The following is a 19,069-nucleotide window of genomic DNA, read 5'->3' on the forward strand; positions in this document are numbered from 1 at the left end:
TGCACTAGTTGTATGCTTAATAATAATAGACCTTGGAATAATATAAGAGTCTGTTGTTAAGTCTTTCAAGTCTCATTCTGATATAACTGCTAGATTTTTCTCATATACATTCATAGTGATATCCATTGACACACCACAGAGGCATCAAGTAGAAGTATAATAAAGACATAACATAACATTGTGCATGTTATGGTAACATATATCACATATAGTGAATAATGTGCATCATTTTGCCCAGTAATATTTTTGACATAACTTCCCCTACTCCATGGATACTTTGATACATTTGTGTTCTTTATAGGACATTTTTTATGGAATCCTAATATTTAACTCTAAGCTCCCATAATTCAGAATATTCTTGTAACCATTGGATGTATTTTCTTATCTTTACCGTTCTTGTGTCATGCATAAAGAAACCACTTTTGTATTGGAATACTTTGACACAAAGAGTTGCTTATATGCTATTAAGAGGCATTACTTCTGCAGGAGAGAAACTTCAGGTTTCCATTTAATTCAAGATCTAATGATAGGTTATAGGGCCAAGTTCTTACAGGCCACTGCAGATTTTACCATTTCAGAAAAATTCTCTTGTTTTGTTCCTTTTAATGCTATTTTTCATAAAACCTCATTGATTCTTATGGTAGGCGGGCAGAACAACTTTATTCTGGGGTGTTTTTTTTTTGGGGGGGGGGGGAGAAAGTAGCTAATGAAGTTCTCTTTCCAAGATTCAGTGCAAGGTTCCATGTAGTTCTCAAATCCTCTACTTCAGACCTGTCAAGCATTTCTAGAATCTTTCCAGCCTACTTTTTTTTACAGCACTAGAATCTTCATCAAAACCAGCACTGTATTATGATAATCAAAAATTGTAGGGCAGAATTAATAGCTTTTTCCTGTGATCTGTTACCCAATGTCTTTAACTGAAAACATTGTGCCATGGAGTTGTGATTCTTCCTCAGATTATATTTGCAAAAGGTATACTTTGCTCTGGTTTCAACATCTTATTTTTAGAAAAGGGGAATTGTTTGCACAGATGTATACCCAGTTCAATAATATAAGTAGCTTTAAAAAGATAAAATATGTGCTTGGGAGGTAGACACTATCAGAGTTTGCATTTTTCAAAAACTTATTGAGCATCTTCAGTTCCAAAGACATATAACTTAGATTCTTGTTTCCTAATTCTTGGGAAAACTCCTGGGGTTTTCATTAAAGAGCTAATTAGGAAATTAGGATTGGCAGATGGGAAGCAATTGTTTCATGCCAAGGGTGAATCAAAGGGTCCAAATATATACGCTGAAATTATGAAGAATTTTTGAAAACTTAGGTTTATACTTATTCATCCGAATTTAGGAAAAAAAATTAATGTTTTCTAATTTTTGACAGAGATTGGAATTAGAGGAAAAGCCATTGTTGAATCTCAGTCCAGATAAAGCGGAATTGTGTTTTCTTTATGTACGAATGCTTATAGTAGGGCTGTGCTGCCTTCCAAATTCAGAGCCAGTATATCTTTTCTAAGATTGCATTTCATTTGTAGAGGGCAGCCAGGTTCTCTTAGGAAAGATACAGATGTGTTAAAAAGTTCCAGATAGATGACATTTGAGCGTTTTCACATATTCCAAAGCACTTTTCCCCTTCATATTCAAAAAGCTACAAACACACACACACACACACACGATTAATCTCTTCAGAATAATACTGTAGGAATGGTCAGCTATCCAGCTTTTTCTGCCTCTCTTCTATTAGCCTGCTAGATGGGAAGGAAGGAGAGATATGGGGGAAAATGATGTAGTCCCATAAAAAGTTGGCATTTGTTTCTTCCCTGCATTCCCATGGATTACTTCTAATTATCTCTGAAAGACTTCTTTGTCAGAAACATGTATTGCTATTCGTTCATGTGATGTTTTATATCAGCATTCCCTAATCAAGACATCCTTCATGTACGACAATTTTAATTCACACTATTTTCAACTATAGTAATGCTGACAGGAATTCTATGAATTGAAATCCATATAACTGAACAATATCCAGTTCAAGACTGCCCTTTTGTGAAGCTGCATCTTTACCCATAGTCCTTCTACTTCACCCTTGGTTGTCTTTCCCCTTATCAGTGAGTGCAACCTCCAGTAGCGGCCAATCCTTCTATTGCTTCTGCAGATTTATGTGCTGGATTAGCTCTGTTTTGCCTGTGCCTCGCTTTCCATATAGGCAAGCTAGTAGGTAGCATTCTGTGCCCTTGTCCACTTATTGGCTAATGTTACAAAATAATCCACTATCCCCTTGCTGTCAAGTAAATGAGCTGAATCTGGATTCTGAGTCAAACTGAGTTTTGGTTCCTGATGCAATAGATATTAGTATACAGTATGTGGCACTGTATAAAAATAACATATTCAAGAAGATACATTCTGCATGCTAAGTATTATATTGTTGTTGTTGTTGTTAGCTGCGAAGTCGTGTCCGACCCATCGCGACCCTATGGACAACATTCCTCCAGGCCTTTCTGTCCTCTACCATCTTCTGGAGTCCATTTAAGCTCACGCCTACTGCTTCAGTGACTCCATCCAGCCACCTCATTCTCTGTCGTCCCCTTCTTCTATTGCCCTCGATCTTTCCCAGCATTAGGCTTTTCTCCAGTGAGTCCTTCCTTCTCATTAGGTGGCCAAAGTATTTGAGTTTTAGCTTCAGGATCTGGCCTTCTAAAGAGCAGTCAGGATTGATCTCCTCTAGGACTGACCGGTTTGATCGCCTTGCAGTCCAAGGGACTCGCAGGAGTCTTCTCCAGCACCATAGTTCAAAGGCCTCAATTCTTTGGCGCTCAGCCTTTCTTATGGTCCAACTTTCACTGCCATACATTGCAACTGGGAAGACCATAGCCTTGACTATACGCACTTTTGTTGACAGGGTGATGTCTCTGCTTTTTAGTGTGCTGTCTAGATTTGTCATGGCTTTCCTCCCCAGGAGCAAGCGTCTTTTAATTTCTTGGCTACAGTCCCCATCTGCAGTGATCTTGGAGCCCAGGAAAATAAAATCTGTCACTACCTCCATTTCTTCCCCATCTATTTGCCAGGAATTGAGAGGGCCAGATGCCATGATCTTGGTTTTCTTAATGTTAAGTTTCAACCCAAGTTTTGCACTCTCCTTCTTCACCCGCAACAAGAGGCTCTTTAGTTCTTCTTCACTTTCTGCCATTAGAGTGGTATCATCTGCGTATCTTAGGTTGTTGATATTTCTTCCGGCAATCTTAATTCCAACTTTTGATTCATCTAGCCCTGCCTTTCTCATGATGTGCTCTGCATATAAGTTAAATAGGCAGGGCGACAGTATACAGCCTTGCCGGACTCCTTTCCCAATTTTGAACCAATCAGTGGTTCCGTGTCCAGTTCTCACTGTTGCTTCTTGGCCCGCATATAGGTTTCTCAAGAGACAAATAAGATGGTCTGGTACTCCCATCTCTTTAAGAACTTGCCACAGTTTGTTATGATCCACACAATCAAAGGCTTTAGCATAGTCAATGAAGCAGAAGTAGATGTTTTTCTGGAACTCCCTAGCTTTCTCCATGATCCAGCGTATGTTGGCAATTTGATCTCTAGTTCCTCTGCCTCTTCGAAATCCTGCCTGTACTTCTGGTAGTTCTCGATCCACATACTGCTGAAGTCTAGCTTGTAGGATTTTAAGCATGACTTTACTAGCATGAGAAATGAGTGCAATGGTGCGATAGTTTGAACATTCTTTGGCACTGCCTTTCTTTGGAATTGGAATGTAAACTGATCTTTTCCAATCCTGTGGCCACTGTTGAGTTTTCCAAATTTGCTGGCAAATTGAGTGTAGCACTTTTACTGCACTGTCTTTTAAGATTTTGAATAGCTCAGCTGGAATACTGTCACCTCCACTAGCTTTGTTGTTGCTCAGCTTTTCTAAGGCCCACTTCACTTCACATTCTAGGATGTCTGGCTCGAGGTCAGTGACCACCTCATTGTGATTATCAGGGACATTAAGCTCATTCTTGTATAGTTCTTCTGTGTAATTTTGCCACCTCTTCTTAATCTCTTCTGCCTCTGTTAGGTCCATGCCATTTTGGTCCTTTATCATGCCCATTTTTGCATTAAACGTTCCCTTCATCTCTCCAATTTTCTTGAAAAGATCTCTGGTCCTCCCTATTCTATTGTTTTCTTCTATTTCTTTGCACTGTTCATTTAAGAAGGCATTCTTATCTCTTCTAGCTATTCTCTGGAATTCTGCATTCAATTGGGCATATCTATGTTTTTCTCCCTTGCCTTTCGCTTCCCTCCTTTCCTTAGCTATTTGCAAAGCTTCCTCAGACAGCCATTTTGCTTTCTTGCATTTCTTTTTCTTTGGGATGGTTTTGGTTGCTACCTGTTGTACAATGTCGCGAACCTCTGTCCATAGTTCTTCAGGCACTCTGTCTATCAGATCTAATTCCTTAAATCTATTTGTCACCTCTACTGTATATTCAACAGGGATATGATTTAATTCATACCTGAGTGGCCTAGTGCTTTTCCCTACTTTCTTCAGTTTAAGCTTAAACTTTGCAAGGAGAAGCTCATGGTCTGAGCCACAGTCAGCTCCTGGTCTTGTTTTTACTGACTGTATAGAGCTTCTCCATCTTTGGCTGCAGAGCATATAGTCAATCTGATTTCTGTGATGACCGTCTGGTGATGTCCATGTGTAGAGCCGTCTCTTGGGTTGTTGGAAAAGAGTGTTTGCTATGACCATCGTATTCTCTTGACAAAATTCTATCAGCCTGTGCCCTGCTTCATTTTGTACTCCAAGGCCAAACTTGCCTGTTATTCCGGTTATCTTTTGGCTTCCTACTTTAGCATTCCAATCCCCCATGATGATAAGGACATCATTTTTTGGTGTTAGTTCTATAAGGTGCTGTAGGGCTTCATAGAACCGGTCAATTTCATCCTCTTCAGCACTGGTGGTTGGGGCATAGACTTGGACTACTGTGATATTGAATGGTTTGCCTTGGATTCGAACTGAGATCATTCTGTCATTTTGAGGATTGTATCCCAGTATTGCTTTTCCTACTCTTTTATTGACTATGAAGGCTACTCCATTTCTTCTGAGGGATTCTTGCCCGCAGTAGTATACCTGGTGGTCATCTGAATTAAATTCACCCATTCCTGTCCATTTTAGTTCGCTGATACCTAAGATGTCGATGTTCAGTCTTGTCATCTCTTGTTTGACCACGTCCAGCTTTCCTTGATTCATGGATCTTACATTCCAGGTTCCTATGGAGAAAAAATCTTTACAGCATCGGACTTTCCTTTCACCACCAGACACATCCACAGCTGAGCGTCCTTTCGGCTTTGGCCCAGTCGCTTCATTCTTTCTGGCGCTACTAGTACTAGCCCTCTGCTCTTCCCCAGTAGCATATTGGACGCCTTCCGACCTGAGGGGCTCATCTTCCAGCGTCATATCGTTTTGCCTTTTGGTACTGTCCATAGGGTTTTCATGGCAAAGATACTGGAGTGGGTTGCCATTTCCTTCTCCAGTGGATCACGTTTTGTCAGAACTCTCAGCTATGACCTGTCCGTCTTGGGTGGCCCTGCACGGCATAGCTCATAGCTTCATTGAATTACGCAAGCCCCTTCGCCACGACAAGGCAGTAATCCATGAAGGGGAAGTATTATATGGCTAAGCCTAAAGATACATTTGGTATGTAGCATATTCTTTGATATTAATACTGATAGTTTATATATCTTTATTTCTGAAAATGTCTTGGTATCTGTTTTCTTTAGATCAGATTTTGGGCTACTACTCAACTGGGATGAGTTCACCTTTGTTGAAAATGTTGTACTGTATATTGTACTTCAGTTGGATTTTTAGTTATTGAATTCTGCTTGAATACTCTATGACATGTTTTCATGTTTTTCTATATCATAAAAAGTGAATCTAGAAAATCTGCAGACATTGTCCTGTATTTGCTTCCTGCTGTTTTTTTTTAAATGGAACTAGCCTAGCACATTTTGTTTAGTGAATAATTGAACATAGAGGTAAGTTAGCCTGTGGTGAATGAAATTGCTGTGTGCAACCAACAGTTAGATTAACTGACTGTTGAATTACCCAAGACCTTATCAGTTTCCTTTGGGGTTGTTGGTGGCTGCAATTCTGAAAAGAGTCGTGAATCAGAATGATCCAATGAAGGTAGAAAGATGGGCAAATTCAGGAAACTGTTAAGATGTAGTAAGAGTTGAAGCCTAAATAATGGCAAAAGTTCTGTTTTTTTGGAAGTTTAAGAAGCTGATAATAAATGACTCTTAGAATTCAAAATTTCATCTATATTGAATGTATCTATAAACAGAATCAATAGTTTAAAATTTTGCCTTCATTCTCTGCTGTTATTTTTTTCCTAACCCTTAAGAACTCTAACATCTTTAGTAATTTCTTATTAAGATGTGACTAAGAATCTCTGACAAATATCCTGTCTACACTGTATAGCTCTTCTGTGTCATTTGCACTTTTTAATGAAAGAAACCCCTTCATGGATTACTGCCTTGTCGTGGCGAAGGGGCTTGCGTAATTCAATGAAGCTATGAGCTATGCCGTGCAGGGCCACCCAAGACGGACAGGTCATAGCAGAGAGTTCTGACAAAACGTGATCCACTGGAGAAGGAAATGGCAAACCACTCCAGTATCTTTGCCATGAAAACCCTATGGACAGTACCAAAAGGCAAAACGATATGACGCTGGAAGATGAGCCCCTCAGGTCGGAAGGCGTCCAATATGCTACTGGGGAAGAGCAGAGGGCTAGTACTAGTAGCGCCAGAAAGAATGAAGCGACTGGGCCAAAGCCGAAAGGACGCTCAGCTGTGGATATGTCTGGTGGTGAAAGGAAAGTCCGATGCTGTAAAGATTTTTTCTCCATAGGAACCTGGAATGTAAGATCCATGAATCAAGGAAAGCTGGACGTGGTCAAACAAGAGATGACAAGACTAAACATCGACATCTTAGGTATCAGCGAACTAAAATGGACAGGAATGGGTGAATTTAATTCAGATGACCATCAGGTATACTACTGCGGGCAAGAATCCCTCAGAAGAAATGGAGTAGCCTTCATAGTCAATAAAAGAGTAGGAAAAGCAATACTGGGATACAATCCTCAAAATGACAGAATGATCTCAGTTCGAATCCAAGGCAAACCATTCAATATCACAGTAGTCCAAGTCTATGCCCCAACCACCGGTGCTGAAGAGGATGAAATTGACCGGTTCTATGAAGCCCTACAGCACCTTATAGAACTAACACCCAAAAATGATGTCCTTATCGTCATGGGGGATTGGAATGCTAAAGTAGGAAGCCAAAAGATAACTGGAATAACAGGCAAGTTTGGCCTTGGAGTACAAAATGAAGCAGGGCACAGGCTGATAGAATTTTGTCAAGAGAATACGATGGTCATAGCAAACACTCTTTTCCAACAACCCAAGAGACGGCTTTACACATGGACATCACCAGACGGTCAACACAGAAATCAGATTGACTATATGCTCTGCAGCCAAAGATGGAGAAGCTCTATACAGTCAGTAAAAACAAGACCAGGAGCTGACTGTGGCTCAGACCATGAGCTTCTTGTTGCAAAGTTTAGGCTTAAATTAAAGAAAGTAGGGAAAAGCGCTAGGCCAGTCAGGTATGAGTTAAATCATATCCCTGTTCAATATACAGTAGAGGTGACAAATAGATTTAAGGAATTAGATCTGATAGACAGAGTGCCTGAAGAACTATGGACAGAGGTTCGCAACATTGTACAACAGGTAGCAACCAAAACCATCCCAAAGAAAAAGAAATGCAAGAAAGCAAAATGGCTGTCTGAGGAAGCTTTGCAAATAGCTGAGGAAAGGAGGGAAGCGAAAGGCAAGGGAGAAAAAGAAAGATATGCCCAATTAAATGCAGAATTCCAAAGAATAGCTAGAAGAGATAAGAATGCCTTCTTAAATGAACAATGCAAAGAAATAGAAGAAAACAATAGAATAGGGAGGACCAGAGATCTTTTCAAGAAAATTGGAGAGATGAAAGGAATGTTTCATGCAAAAATGGGCATGATAAAGGACCAAAATGGCAGGGACCTAACAGAGGCAGAAGAGATTAAGAAGAGGTGGCAAAATTACACAGAAGAACTATACAGGAATGAGCTTAACATCCCTGACAATCACAATGAGGTGGTCACTGACCTCGAGCCAGACATCCTAGAATGTGAAGTGAAGTGGGCCTTAGAAAAGCTGAGCAACAACAAAGCTAGTGGAGGTGACAGTATTCCAGCTGAGCTATTCAAAATCTTAAAAGGCGATGCAGTAAAAGTGCTACACTCAATTTGCCAGCAAATTTGGAAAACTCAACAGTGGCCACAGGATTGGAAAAGATCAGTTTACATTCCAATTCCAAAGAAAGGCAGTGCCAAAGAATGTTCAAACTATCGCACCATTGCGCTCATTTCTCATGCTAGTAAAGTTATGCTTAAAATTCTACAAGCTAGACTCCAGCAGTATGTGGATCGAGAACTACCAGAAGTACAGGCAGGATTTCGAAGAGGCAGAGGAACTAGAGATCAAATTGCTAACATACGCTGGATCATGGAGAAAGCTAGAGAGTTCCAGAAAAACATCTACTTCTGCTTCATTGACTATGCTAAAGCCTTTGATTGTGTGGATCATAACAAACTGTGGCAAGTCCTTAAAGAGATGGGCATACCAGACCATCTTATTTGTCTCTTGAGAAACCTATATGCGGGCCAAGAAGCAACAGTGAGAACTGGACACGGAACCACTGATTGGTTCAAAATTGGGAAAGGAGTCTGGCAAGGCTGTATACTGTCGCCTTGCCTATTTAATTTATATGCAGAGCACATCATGAGAAAGGCAGGGCTAGATGAATCAAAAGTTGGAATTAAGATTGCCGGAAGAAACATCAACAACCTAAGATATGCAGATGATACCACTCTAATGGCAGAAAGTGAAGAGGAACTAAAGAGCCTCTTGTTGCGAGTGAAGAAGGAGAGTGCAAAAGTTGGGTTGAAACTTAACATTAAGAAAACCAAGATCATGGCATCCGGCCCTCTCAATTCCTGGCAAATAGATGGGGAAGAAATGGAGGTAGTGACAGATTTTATTTTCCTGGGCTCCAAGATCACTGCAGATGGGGACTGTAGCCAAGAAATTAAAAGACGCTTGCTCCTGGGGAGGAAAGCCATGGCAAATCTAGACAGCACACTAAAAAGCAGAGACATCACCCTGTCAACAAAAGTGCGTATAGTCAAGGCTATGGTCTTCCCAGTTGCAATGTATGGCAGTGAAAGCTGGACCATAAGAAAGGCTGAGCGCCAAAGAATTGAAGCCTTTGAACTATGGTGCTGGAGAAGACTCCTGCGAGTCCCTTGGACTGCAAGGCGATCAAACCGGTCAGTCCTAGAGGAGATCAACCCTGACTGCTCTTTAGAAGGCCAGATCCTGAAGCTAAAACTCAAATACTTTGGCCACCTAATGAGAAGGAAGGACTCACTGGAGAAGAGCCTAATGCTGGGAAAGATTGAGGGCAATAGAAGAAGGGGACGACAGAGAATGAGGTGGCTGGATGGAGTCACTGAAGCAGTAGGCATGAGCTTAAATGGACTCCAGAAGATGGTAGAGGACAGGAAGGCCTGGAGGAACATTGTCCATAGGGTCGCGATGGGTCGGACACGACTTCGCAACTAACAACAACAACAACAAATGAAAGAAATCTTCAAATGTATATGAATATAGATTATACAAACCTGTCCAACAGTAGAGTTGTGCATGCTTTAGAAAAGATTGAGAAGGAAGTGCTTTCTGATCTTGCATGAGTACGACACTTCTCTCTTATTCATTCAACAAGTTCTATTTTTTTCCTATGCTGCTGTTTTAAGAATGGGCTTCTTAAAGCCGTGATGGGAGACTGGCTGCTTTGATAAATAGCAGAGAGGTGTTGTGTGAGGTCTGAAGCATGTCTAATATATTCCTTTCAAAGTATGTTCAACCCTGCCTAAGCACTTCTACACACAAAATGAAGCCTGCAGTGCATATTTGTAGCACTAGAATCCCAGTATCTCTAGGAGAGTAAGTACTTCCTAAGGTATGGACAGAAACATGTCAATAAAGATGTTGACCAAATCCAAAGTTTTGCAACCAGTCAGTTAATGAGACTAATAAAGTTTCAGAATAATCCATCTTGTTTGGTGGGGGCTGGTTAGCTAATGTTGTATTAGGCTCCTACATAGTATCTTAGGCTGTCGTCTGCAACTGCTTCTGTCACCTTTCCAGCTCAGTAGTAATGTGCTGTTTCATTCTAGATATATGGTAGATGCTGCAGATCAGGAGAAGATTGAAGCTTCAAAGAATGAACTGCACAACTTGCTTGATAAACCACAACTCCAAGGCATTCCTGTAAGTTGATCCAGCTCTGGAAAGGCTAAACATATACAAGTTAATCCATATCCATATTCATCTCAATGTAATTTATTCTCAGAAACTATAGAACTAGATTTTGGAACCAACTATTTCTCATTTTCATGACTTTTCCACATGGTGCTGAGATATTTCTTTCTAGGATGTGTACGTTTTTATGGAAGGACTGTATTGGAAAAGTAAGTAAAGGGCGGAATCTACTTCTATAACATTGCAGGAGTTAGGTGTAACCCTCTTGTTTGGAATGTGAAAAAGAAAAATATTACATAATTAGCTCCTAGAAAGTAAGGCTGAAGTTTTATAATGTAAATAATACTTAGTTTTTAGCGCATTCACAGTTAGATATTTTCTCAAGTCGAGCTCAGCTTCTGATGGCCGTATAAATCTAATTGTGTAGTTTTCTTGACAATAGTAACGAAAGAGCTTGCTATTTTTTTCTTCCAGAATGTTTTTATTTTTTCCACTTTAGCCTATAGCTCTGGAACTTTCTGATGGTCTCCCATCCAAGTACTAACAGAGCCTGACACAGGGCCAGAGTTGGTAGGTGCTCCCACTGGCTACTGTTCAGATAGAAGATAGAAATAACACACAGTATTATTGCACACACTGTAAAGACACACACACACACACACACACACACACACACACACACACACAAACTGCTCAAAAAATAAATAAAGGGAACACAAGATAAGACATCCTACTATTAAATACAGTACATTGTGTTGTTTAAGTGTTCCCTTTATTTTTTTGAGCAGTGTGTGTGTGTGTGTGTGTGTATGTATGTATGTATGTATATGTGTGTATATATATGTGTGTGTGTGTGTGTGTGCAACTCTGAGTGTTTCTACCTTCAATGAATTAAAATCCTTTCCTCAGGTTTTTCATTTTTTTTAGACAATGAAATAGCTGGTTTGAGGCGAAAATGTAAATATGTAACACATATTTGCAGTTTCACTCCTTTCTTTAAACCAGCTTTTACACACAAATGCACTATGCTGCTTTTTAAAAGATCTGTAATTTCCATTGCTTGCCAGATGCTTCAACTTTTACACCAGTGGAAGTATGGTCTTTAGCAAAATAAATGGGAGGTAGAGGTCTTTATGAGAGAATTTCATGGTCCAAATCTTAATTTATTATAATGAGAATAGCTCCTGAAAATTAGGAAGTCAAGAATTGTGTAGGGTCCAGTTAATATTTTAAAAGAAAAAACAGTTATCAATCAGCATGTTGCCATTTGAACTGGCCCATAGGGAGCATTGCCAAGGGTGAAGTAATTGCAAAGAAAAGCAGATACTCTTTTGGGTAGCTAGGTTTTAATAGCATATCTGGACACTAGACAACTTTCTGTTTTGTTGGTTACAAAAGATGTATTGGCTACCCCCAGGGAATACATTTAAAGGTTAATCAAATACCCTCCATGAGTATTTGATTTTTCCCATGAATGTCTTTCCAAGTGAACCCTTAAATTATTTTACATGGCTAATATTGTTATTCATATCTGCATTTAAACTTAAAGCAATGCAGTGTTTTGCTTCTTTTATATATGGCTTTATAAAGTTCATATAGCATTTTAGAAATTGGTATTTTAAATATTTGTAGAGACAGCTTTCCTATTATCTTTTTCTCTTTCAAGCCAAATTGTGTTTTTTCCAACTTCATGCTTGGCAGACTTTCCCTGGATTATAAAGGAAATTCTTGAATTCAGAAAGTGTATTGAAAACACTGGTGCACAAGATATATCTTGTTTGAACAATGGAGCCACTTCAGACTGTTCCATAGCTCTTTGCAGCTTGCACGTATTAAGAGCACTGCCCTATTCTCTTTTGAAGGTCTTAGTTCTTGGGAACAAGCGAGATCTGGCTGGTGCCTTGGATGAGAAAGAGCTCATTGAAAAAATGTAAGTGTTTCTTGTTGTCTTCAATATCTACAGTTTGGCTGGAGTCTCTCCATTACAGCAATAACTTGATTTTAGCTTCTTGGAAATCACATCTGGATATATTCAGCATGATTATGCAATATAATATTTTTATATAAAAGGCATAATAAAAATGTAATAATAATAATAATAATAATAATAATAATAATAATAATAATAATAATAATAATAATAATAATAATAATATAATGATAATGATAATAATAATAATAATGATAATAATAATGATAATAATAATAATAATACCACCACCAGTTATGGTATTATAAAATTACACTGCTTATAGGCCACCCATCCTCACCAGTCTAAAAGATATAAACAATATGAACATAAAATGGCTTCTGCATTTCATGTGGTGGTGCCTGTGCTCTGGAATAGTATTTCCCAGAAATCTGTGTATCTCCTGATGATGTTCCATGACATCATTGAAAACTTGACTAGATATTGGGGCAGGGTAGTGGATAAGTTCCTGTACGTTTTGTGCGGCATGTGTTATATGGTCTTTCTGGATGCATATCAGTTATTTTCATTGTTCTTTTGGGCAGACCAGGATCTGGACTTTTATATTTTTTTATTATGTACCTGGAGTAAGGTGTACTTTAAATCAATGTAAGTAATAGCATAAAATTGAAAATATCCACAGATACATGCCAGCAGTTCGGGTCAAAGAGCACCCTCCTCTTCTGCAAGAATGAACAAGTAGGTCTTTAAAGCTTTCCTGAAGTCTTGACCATTGATCATGATAGCCTTCTGAACCATGTCTCTTTTGTAGTGTTTCCTCCTTCAGAATGATTGGTTCCATTTGGTGGCAGGGGAGAGATCTACCCCCTCCCACTAAGAGGGAGTTCCAAAGAGTGGAGGTAACTACTGAGAACATCTGCTTCTGAGGCTCTGTTATGTGACAATCCCATATAGATAGGATTTGAAGCAAATGGCTCTTTGATCTGGTTGTATAGGCAACTTCCATAGTGTTATCTGTTTGGCCTAGAAACATAATATGTGACTAGATATCTTCAGCATAATGATGATACCATACCCCATAACAGAAGATGACTTCCTTCAGCAGTTTCATAAGAGTTATTAAAAAGGAGTGGATAGAAGAGATATCCCTGAGACACTCCACAAAGAGTTCTGTGGGTAGATCTTCCTCTGCCATCAAATGGAACCCTATCCTTCCGGAAGGAGGAACCACTGCAGAACAGAGATGGTTCAGAAGACTATCATGGTCAATGGTATCAAAAGAGTGCTGAGAATTCAAGGAGGATTATAAAGTCCAGATCCTGGTCTATCTAAAAGTCATCCAGTTTACGTGCTGTATTCTGGCTTGAACTTTGACAAATATGAGTCCATGTCTATTGCCTCTAGGTTCCTTTGCAGCTGTAGGAAAACCACTTTTTCCACAATATTTCAGGGGGAAAAAGAGAGGAAACAGGTCTATAACGATCCAACATTGAACTGAGCAAAGTTTTCTGACTGCGGTCTGACTGCTGCCTCTTACAGATATGAGGGAAACATATTCTCAGACAAATATTGATCCAACCCACCACCTCATGTAAGGCCATGACCAACCATAAGGGAAAGAGATACAACTGAGAGTAGCAAAGCTAACATTGCAATTTCATGAAGACATACAGTCTCAAAATGATTCCATAAAATTTCACAAGACGAGGTCATAATCATCTGCATTGGCATTGTCAATAGTGTGAACATCCTGACTGACAGATGCTGTGAAAACTTCACAGAGTCCTTTCAGATGGACTTTGTGAACATTCTTCCCTAAAAAAAGGGAACAGGTCATCTTAAAAAGGATCAAGGAATAGCATTTGGCGGATGCAATAAGAGTTACTTTTTGCACTGCTTGAATTACCACTGTATGAGCATTAACTTGAGCTTCTGCTAGTGTTGTGTCAGACTCAAGATGGATCTTTATTTAATAATATTCCAGGCATCTCCTCTGGCACTCATTTCTTAAACTCTTCAGTAAAGTAAGGGCTGCAAAATGTATGTGCAGACAGGAGAAGGCTGCTCATCTTTTTATATCTTTGGGCAACCAAAGCCTTAGCTGAGTTGTCTGCCAGAATCTTGGGAAACTCCCAAAGAGTCTTGAAAACTGGCAGACCAATCTAATATTGTAAGTTCTTTCCCACCACAGTGGGTGGGTTGCATTGTAGAAAAAAACCCTATCTAGGGAGATACAAACTAGGTTTGCCCTTTCATTAATAATGAAATCATGGATGAGGAAAATTACTATAGAGAGATATCATTAAATTGCAGCAGTTGGTGCCCTGAGCTCCTGGTATGAAAACTGAAAGCTGGAAGAGGGAATACCAAAAAAATTCTATATGTCAAACATGTGTTTCCTGAATGTGGTCCATTCTCAGTCTCCTACCATATGTTCATTGCTCATCATTCCATTCCTTCAAAATTCCCCCTAACCTTCTTAACCAGCACCTTCCATTGTCCAATAAGAAGCTGAACCTAATGTAAGGACTTTCAACAAAGATCTTTAGGCTTATATGACTTTCAGGCATTTCCCTCAACAAACTACTGCCTATAAAACATTCTATATACTACCCTGGTCCTCATTCATAGAATAGCCCAGTTGCCCCAAAGATAAAACCCAACAGCTTCTTTGTTCTCTTTGGCAAAAAGGGCTTCTAGGGGATTGATGCTGAGGAGGTTCAGCAACCACACTTCTCAGTCCAGGTGATGGTGAAAGGACTAAGCTATTGGGGCAGGGGAGCAGATACTTCCAAACTGATCTTTGGAACAGCCAGATACACAAAACATCTGGGCAGCAAAGTCCAGGTAGAGAGCCCATGAACTGGAAACAGCTTCATATCCTTAGTTTCAAATCTCCTAGTACACGGCCAACACCTACCTTGAAGGTCCTGTCTGCCCCTGCTGCTAGCTTGTTCAGGTTTCCACAAAATAGACACGCTGTCAAAATGGCAATTGCCAACATCAAATACTAGTGTCTGAAATCAACTGGCAATCAAGACAAGATCCACAAGTACTAGCAAGATCCATGCTTTAACTTGCAGCATTGCATTCCTTTCTAATGATCAGCCAGCAGGGCCTGAGCAGACTAGTGCTCCATACTTCCCACTTAGCTGTCACTGCCCCTTCTCAGCTTATCAAAAATAATTAGATGTGCATATGAGGTAGCCAGAAGTAAAAGTCAACCAAAGAAGTTACCTTTTAAAAAAACTTGCTATAGTGGAAAACAAACTAGAAGAAATTAACAAAATTATTTCCACAAAACACAAAGTAATAAAAAATAGGAAAAAGAAAAGGAACACATAAATTGCATGTGTCCACACAAACACAAGTAACAGATTTTAAACAATAAAATCAAATCTTGTCTTTACAGAATCATATTGATTAATCAGTATTTCCATTGTGTTAATAACAAACCAGTTGAAAGACTGAGTGAGCCATGTCTTCAGTCCAGATTTTAAGTCTCTAGTAGCAATTTCTTTCCAAGAAAACAAAATCATGTTCATGACTCTACTTTAAGCTTGATAAATCCAAAGTTCTTCATTAACTAATAATTTCTAAGTTTTCAGTATATCACAATTTCTTTATTTTTTTAATCTTCAATCATTTTAATGATGAGTATCAGCCTTAAGGAGGGACGCGGTGGCTCAGTGGGTTAGGACGCTGAGCTTGTCGATCAGAAGGTCGGCAGTTTGGCGGGTCGAATCCCGAGTGCCGTGTAACAGAGTGAGCGCCTGTTACTCGTCCCAGCTTCTGCCAACCTAGCAGTTCGAAAGCACGTAAAAATGCAAGTAGAAAAATAGGGACCACTACGGTGGGAAGGTAACAGCGTTCCGTGCGCCTTTGGCGTCCAGTCATGCCGGCCACATGACCACGGAGACGTCCTCAGACAAGCGCTGGCTCTTCGGCTTTGAAACGGAGATGAGCACCGGCCCCTAGAGTCGGAAACGACTAGCACGCATGTGCGGGGGAACCTTTACCTTTACTTTACCTTATCAGCCTTAAATCAGGACAATTAGAGTAGGCCACCCAAAGTCACTGTTAGTTGGGTAGTCATATAAATCTTCTTAATAAAAAAAATAAAGCTCCAAATCTCTTTAAGCTTCACTTTTATTGGTGGGATTTTTGAAGAAATGTGGAGCATACCACAAATTGCTCCACTCCTGTATATTTTATTGGTGCAGTCTTGTGTATTTTATTGCTGAATGTTTCTTCTTTTTCTCACACCAGAGCAATTTATTAAGCAGCATTTGCTTTGAGTTTCAGGTTAATCAACACACATACTTCTTTTCCCCCCACTATTGCAGTATCTTCTTTTTTATCCAGTATGATACTACCAGTTTTCTCTTTACCATCAATGTTCTCCCACCTGGAAAGTAATTATTTTCATTGCCAGAACGTTCCTGGCAATGAAAGAGGGAAATCTGCTTCTAAGGACATTCAGGCCTAATATCCAATGGGCCGGCAGTATTTCTAAGACTTCTGCCTTGTTGAACATCTGAAGTAGAGTATATGATACTGAAGCTTGCCAAGGCATTTATTCCTGAACTTGTACAAGTCTAACTAACTTGATTTATGGACTGTATTTTTAGGTGTACATTTGCTATTTAGATTACTTGCTTTTACAGAGGCGCTATGAATTAATGCCCCTCATTGTTGAGAATCTTGGTTATAAAAAGAAAACTTAATTCATTACATGTTACATCTCTTAATGGAATTCCAAAGAGGAATCATTTTAGTTTGCTATAGAAAAGGCAGCATAGAATTTAATGGCATTTTAAAGCTTGCCAGTTGTATTTGATATTATATTGTCATTTGCATATGGTAGTGTAATAAATTGTGTAATTTGTTTTAGGGAAGATATTATATGAATTTGCAAATCCTCTGAGACCTTGGAGATTGCTATGTTCAAATATAGTGTAGTTTATTGATAATACATTGGAATTTTTTTAGCCAGGAGAGCAGGTAACAGTAAATAAGATTGAATCAGTTTCTCTTCTGGGATACTATCCCATGAATCCATATGATGATGATGGTAGTGATGAATCTCAGGAAGAGCAAAAGTCTTTGGGAATAAGAGCACAGGAAGCATTGCTGAGTATCAGCTATTTGCTTCGGAACTGAAATAACTGGAAAAGAACATAGTGACAAAACATGTTGTGCACCACATGGTTTCAAGCATTGAGAAAACATAGAATCATAGGGCTGGAAGGGATCTTGGAGGTCTTCTAGTCCAGCCCCCTGCCCATTGCAGGAGACCTTATACCATCCCGGACAAATGGATGTCCAGTCTTTTCTTGAAAACCTCCAGAGATGGAGCACCCACAACTCCAGGAGGCAAGCTGTTCCATTGACTAATTGTTCTTACTGTCTGAAATTTTATCCTTAGTCCTTAGAATATTTCAAGACAAATTACAAAGTTACAGCCCCCCACAGTTTTTATTTTCAACAGATGGTTTTGCAACTCCTGTGGGATTAAAAGCCATCTTGGAAATCAAAATGCAATTGGATATTGTATTATTTGAACACTGATAATAGGGTTTCTGCTTCTTTGGATTCTATGTTCTATTGTTATAGATAGAACAATACAGAAATACTTATTGAGAAAATTACAGTCCACGGATAGACCTGGAAATAAAAGCACTATGAACCCATATTGGATTACAGAACTGCAGTTTAGCTGAAAGAAACCAACATACTCTTAGTTTTTCACTGCCTTTGCCACATGATGGCACCATAGGCAGGCAAGTATTTTTCATTTCTCCTTTTTCCCCTGATAGGCTGAACAATATTGTGGGCAGAGTTCACATATTTCAAGAATTGTTTTTATGGTAATATTTTCTGCTAAAAGAAAGACTCAAGAAAGCAAGGACTCATTCAAGGACTCATTCAAAAAAAAAAAAAAATAGAAGGGAATTATGAGAGGGGAAGAAATATCTTTGGCCAAGTTCTGTCTGTGAAGGATCCTGTGAGGGATTCTGCTGTCCTTATCATTTTCCAACTTCCCTGTAAAGATGATTTTTTTTTTTTATTACATTTATATCCCGCCCTTCTCCGAAGACTCAGGGCAGCTTACAAGCTTAGCAGTAGCCTTCATTCTATGTATATGCCTGCTTGTTAGGGCTTTCACACACACCCCAAGCGGCATTATTACAAAGTCAGCTTAATTGCCCCCAACAATCTGGGTCCTCATTTTACCTACCTCGGAAGGATGGAAGGCTGAGTCAACCTTGAGCCTGGTGGGACTCGAACCTGCACTAATTGCAGGCAGCTTTTCAACATCCTGCAATAAGAAACTAATACTTTTCTGTAAAGGTGGTGTAAGCTAAGATGACTATATCTGAAGGAGCCCATAATCTTATGCAGATCTTCTTAGGCAAGTGAGAGGCCAAATCTTCCCTACTTTTTTACCTCTCTTGGCAAGTGAGTTTGGGCAGTGAATGATGAGTACTATTATGTGCCAGTGCCATTAGTATTAGTAGCAACCATTTTTCTTCGAGCTCTTGAGAAGAGGCTGAGGTGAGAGAGATAATGGGCTAATGTGTACTATTTTTTTTATTTTTTTTAAATTGAATTTCTATACCGCCCTTCTCCCGAAGGACTCAGGGTGGTGTACAGGGCAATAAAAGCATTACATACAAAAGTTAAAATAAAATTAAATTAATTAAGCCCTAACAATAAATAATTAAAAATATCC

At 39.3% G+C, this 19,069-nt stretch overlaps 1 protein-coding gene across 1 annotated transcript in view; it reads left to right on the forward strand.

The window, feature by feature from the left end:
• The window catches only part of ARL8A (ARF like GTPase 8A), a 51,126-nt gene that overhangs the window by 25,514 nt on the left and 6,543 nt on the right, over positions 1-19,069 (forward strand). The window contains exons 4-5 of the mRNA XM_081325861.1: positions 10,319-10,412; positions 12,266-12,333. Of these exons, the coding sequence (XP_081181987.1) occupies positions 10,319-10,412; positions 12,266-12,333 (162 nt within the window). The remainder of the gene's footprint in view (positions 1-10,318; positions 10,413-12,265; positions 12,334-19,069) is intronic.

Source organism: Vipera berus (genome assembly GCF_964194415.1).
Source record: "Vipera berus genome assembly, chromosome: 3".
In the NCBI taxonomy this organism is placed as follows: Eukaryota; Metazoa; Chordata; class Lepidosauria; order Squamata; family Viperidae; genus Vipera; species Vipera berus.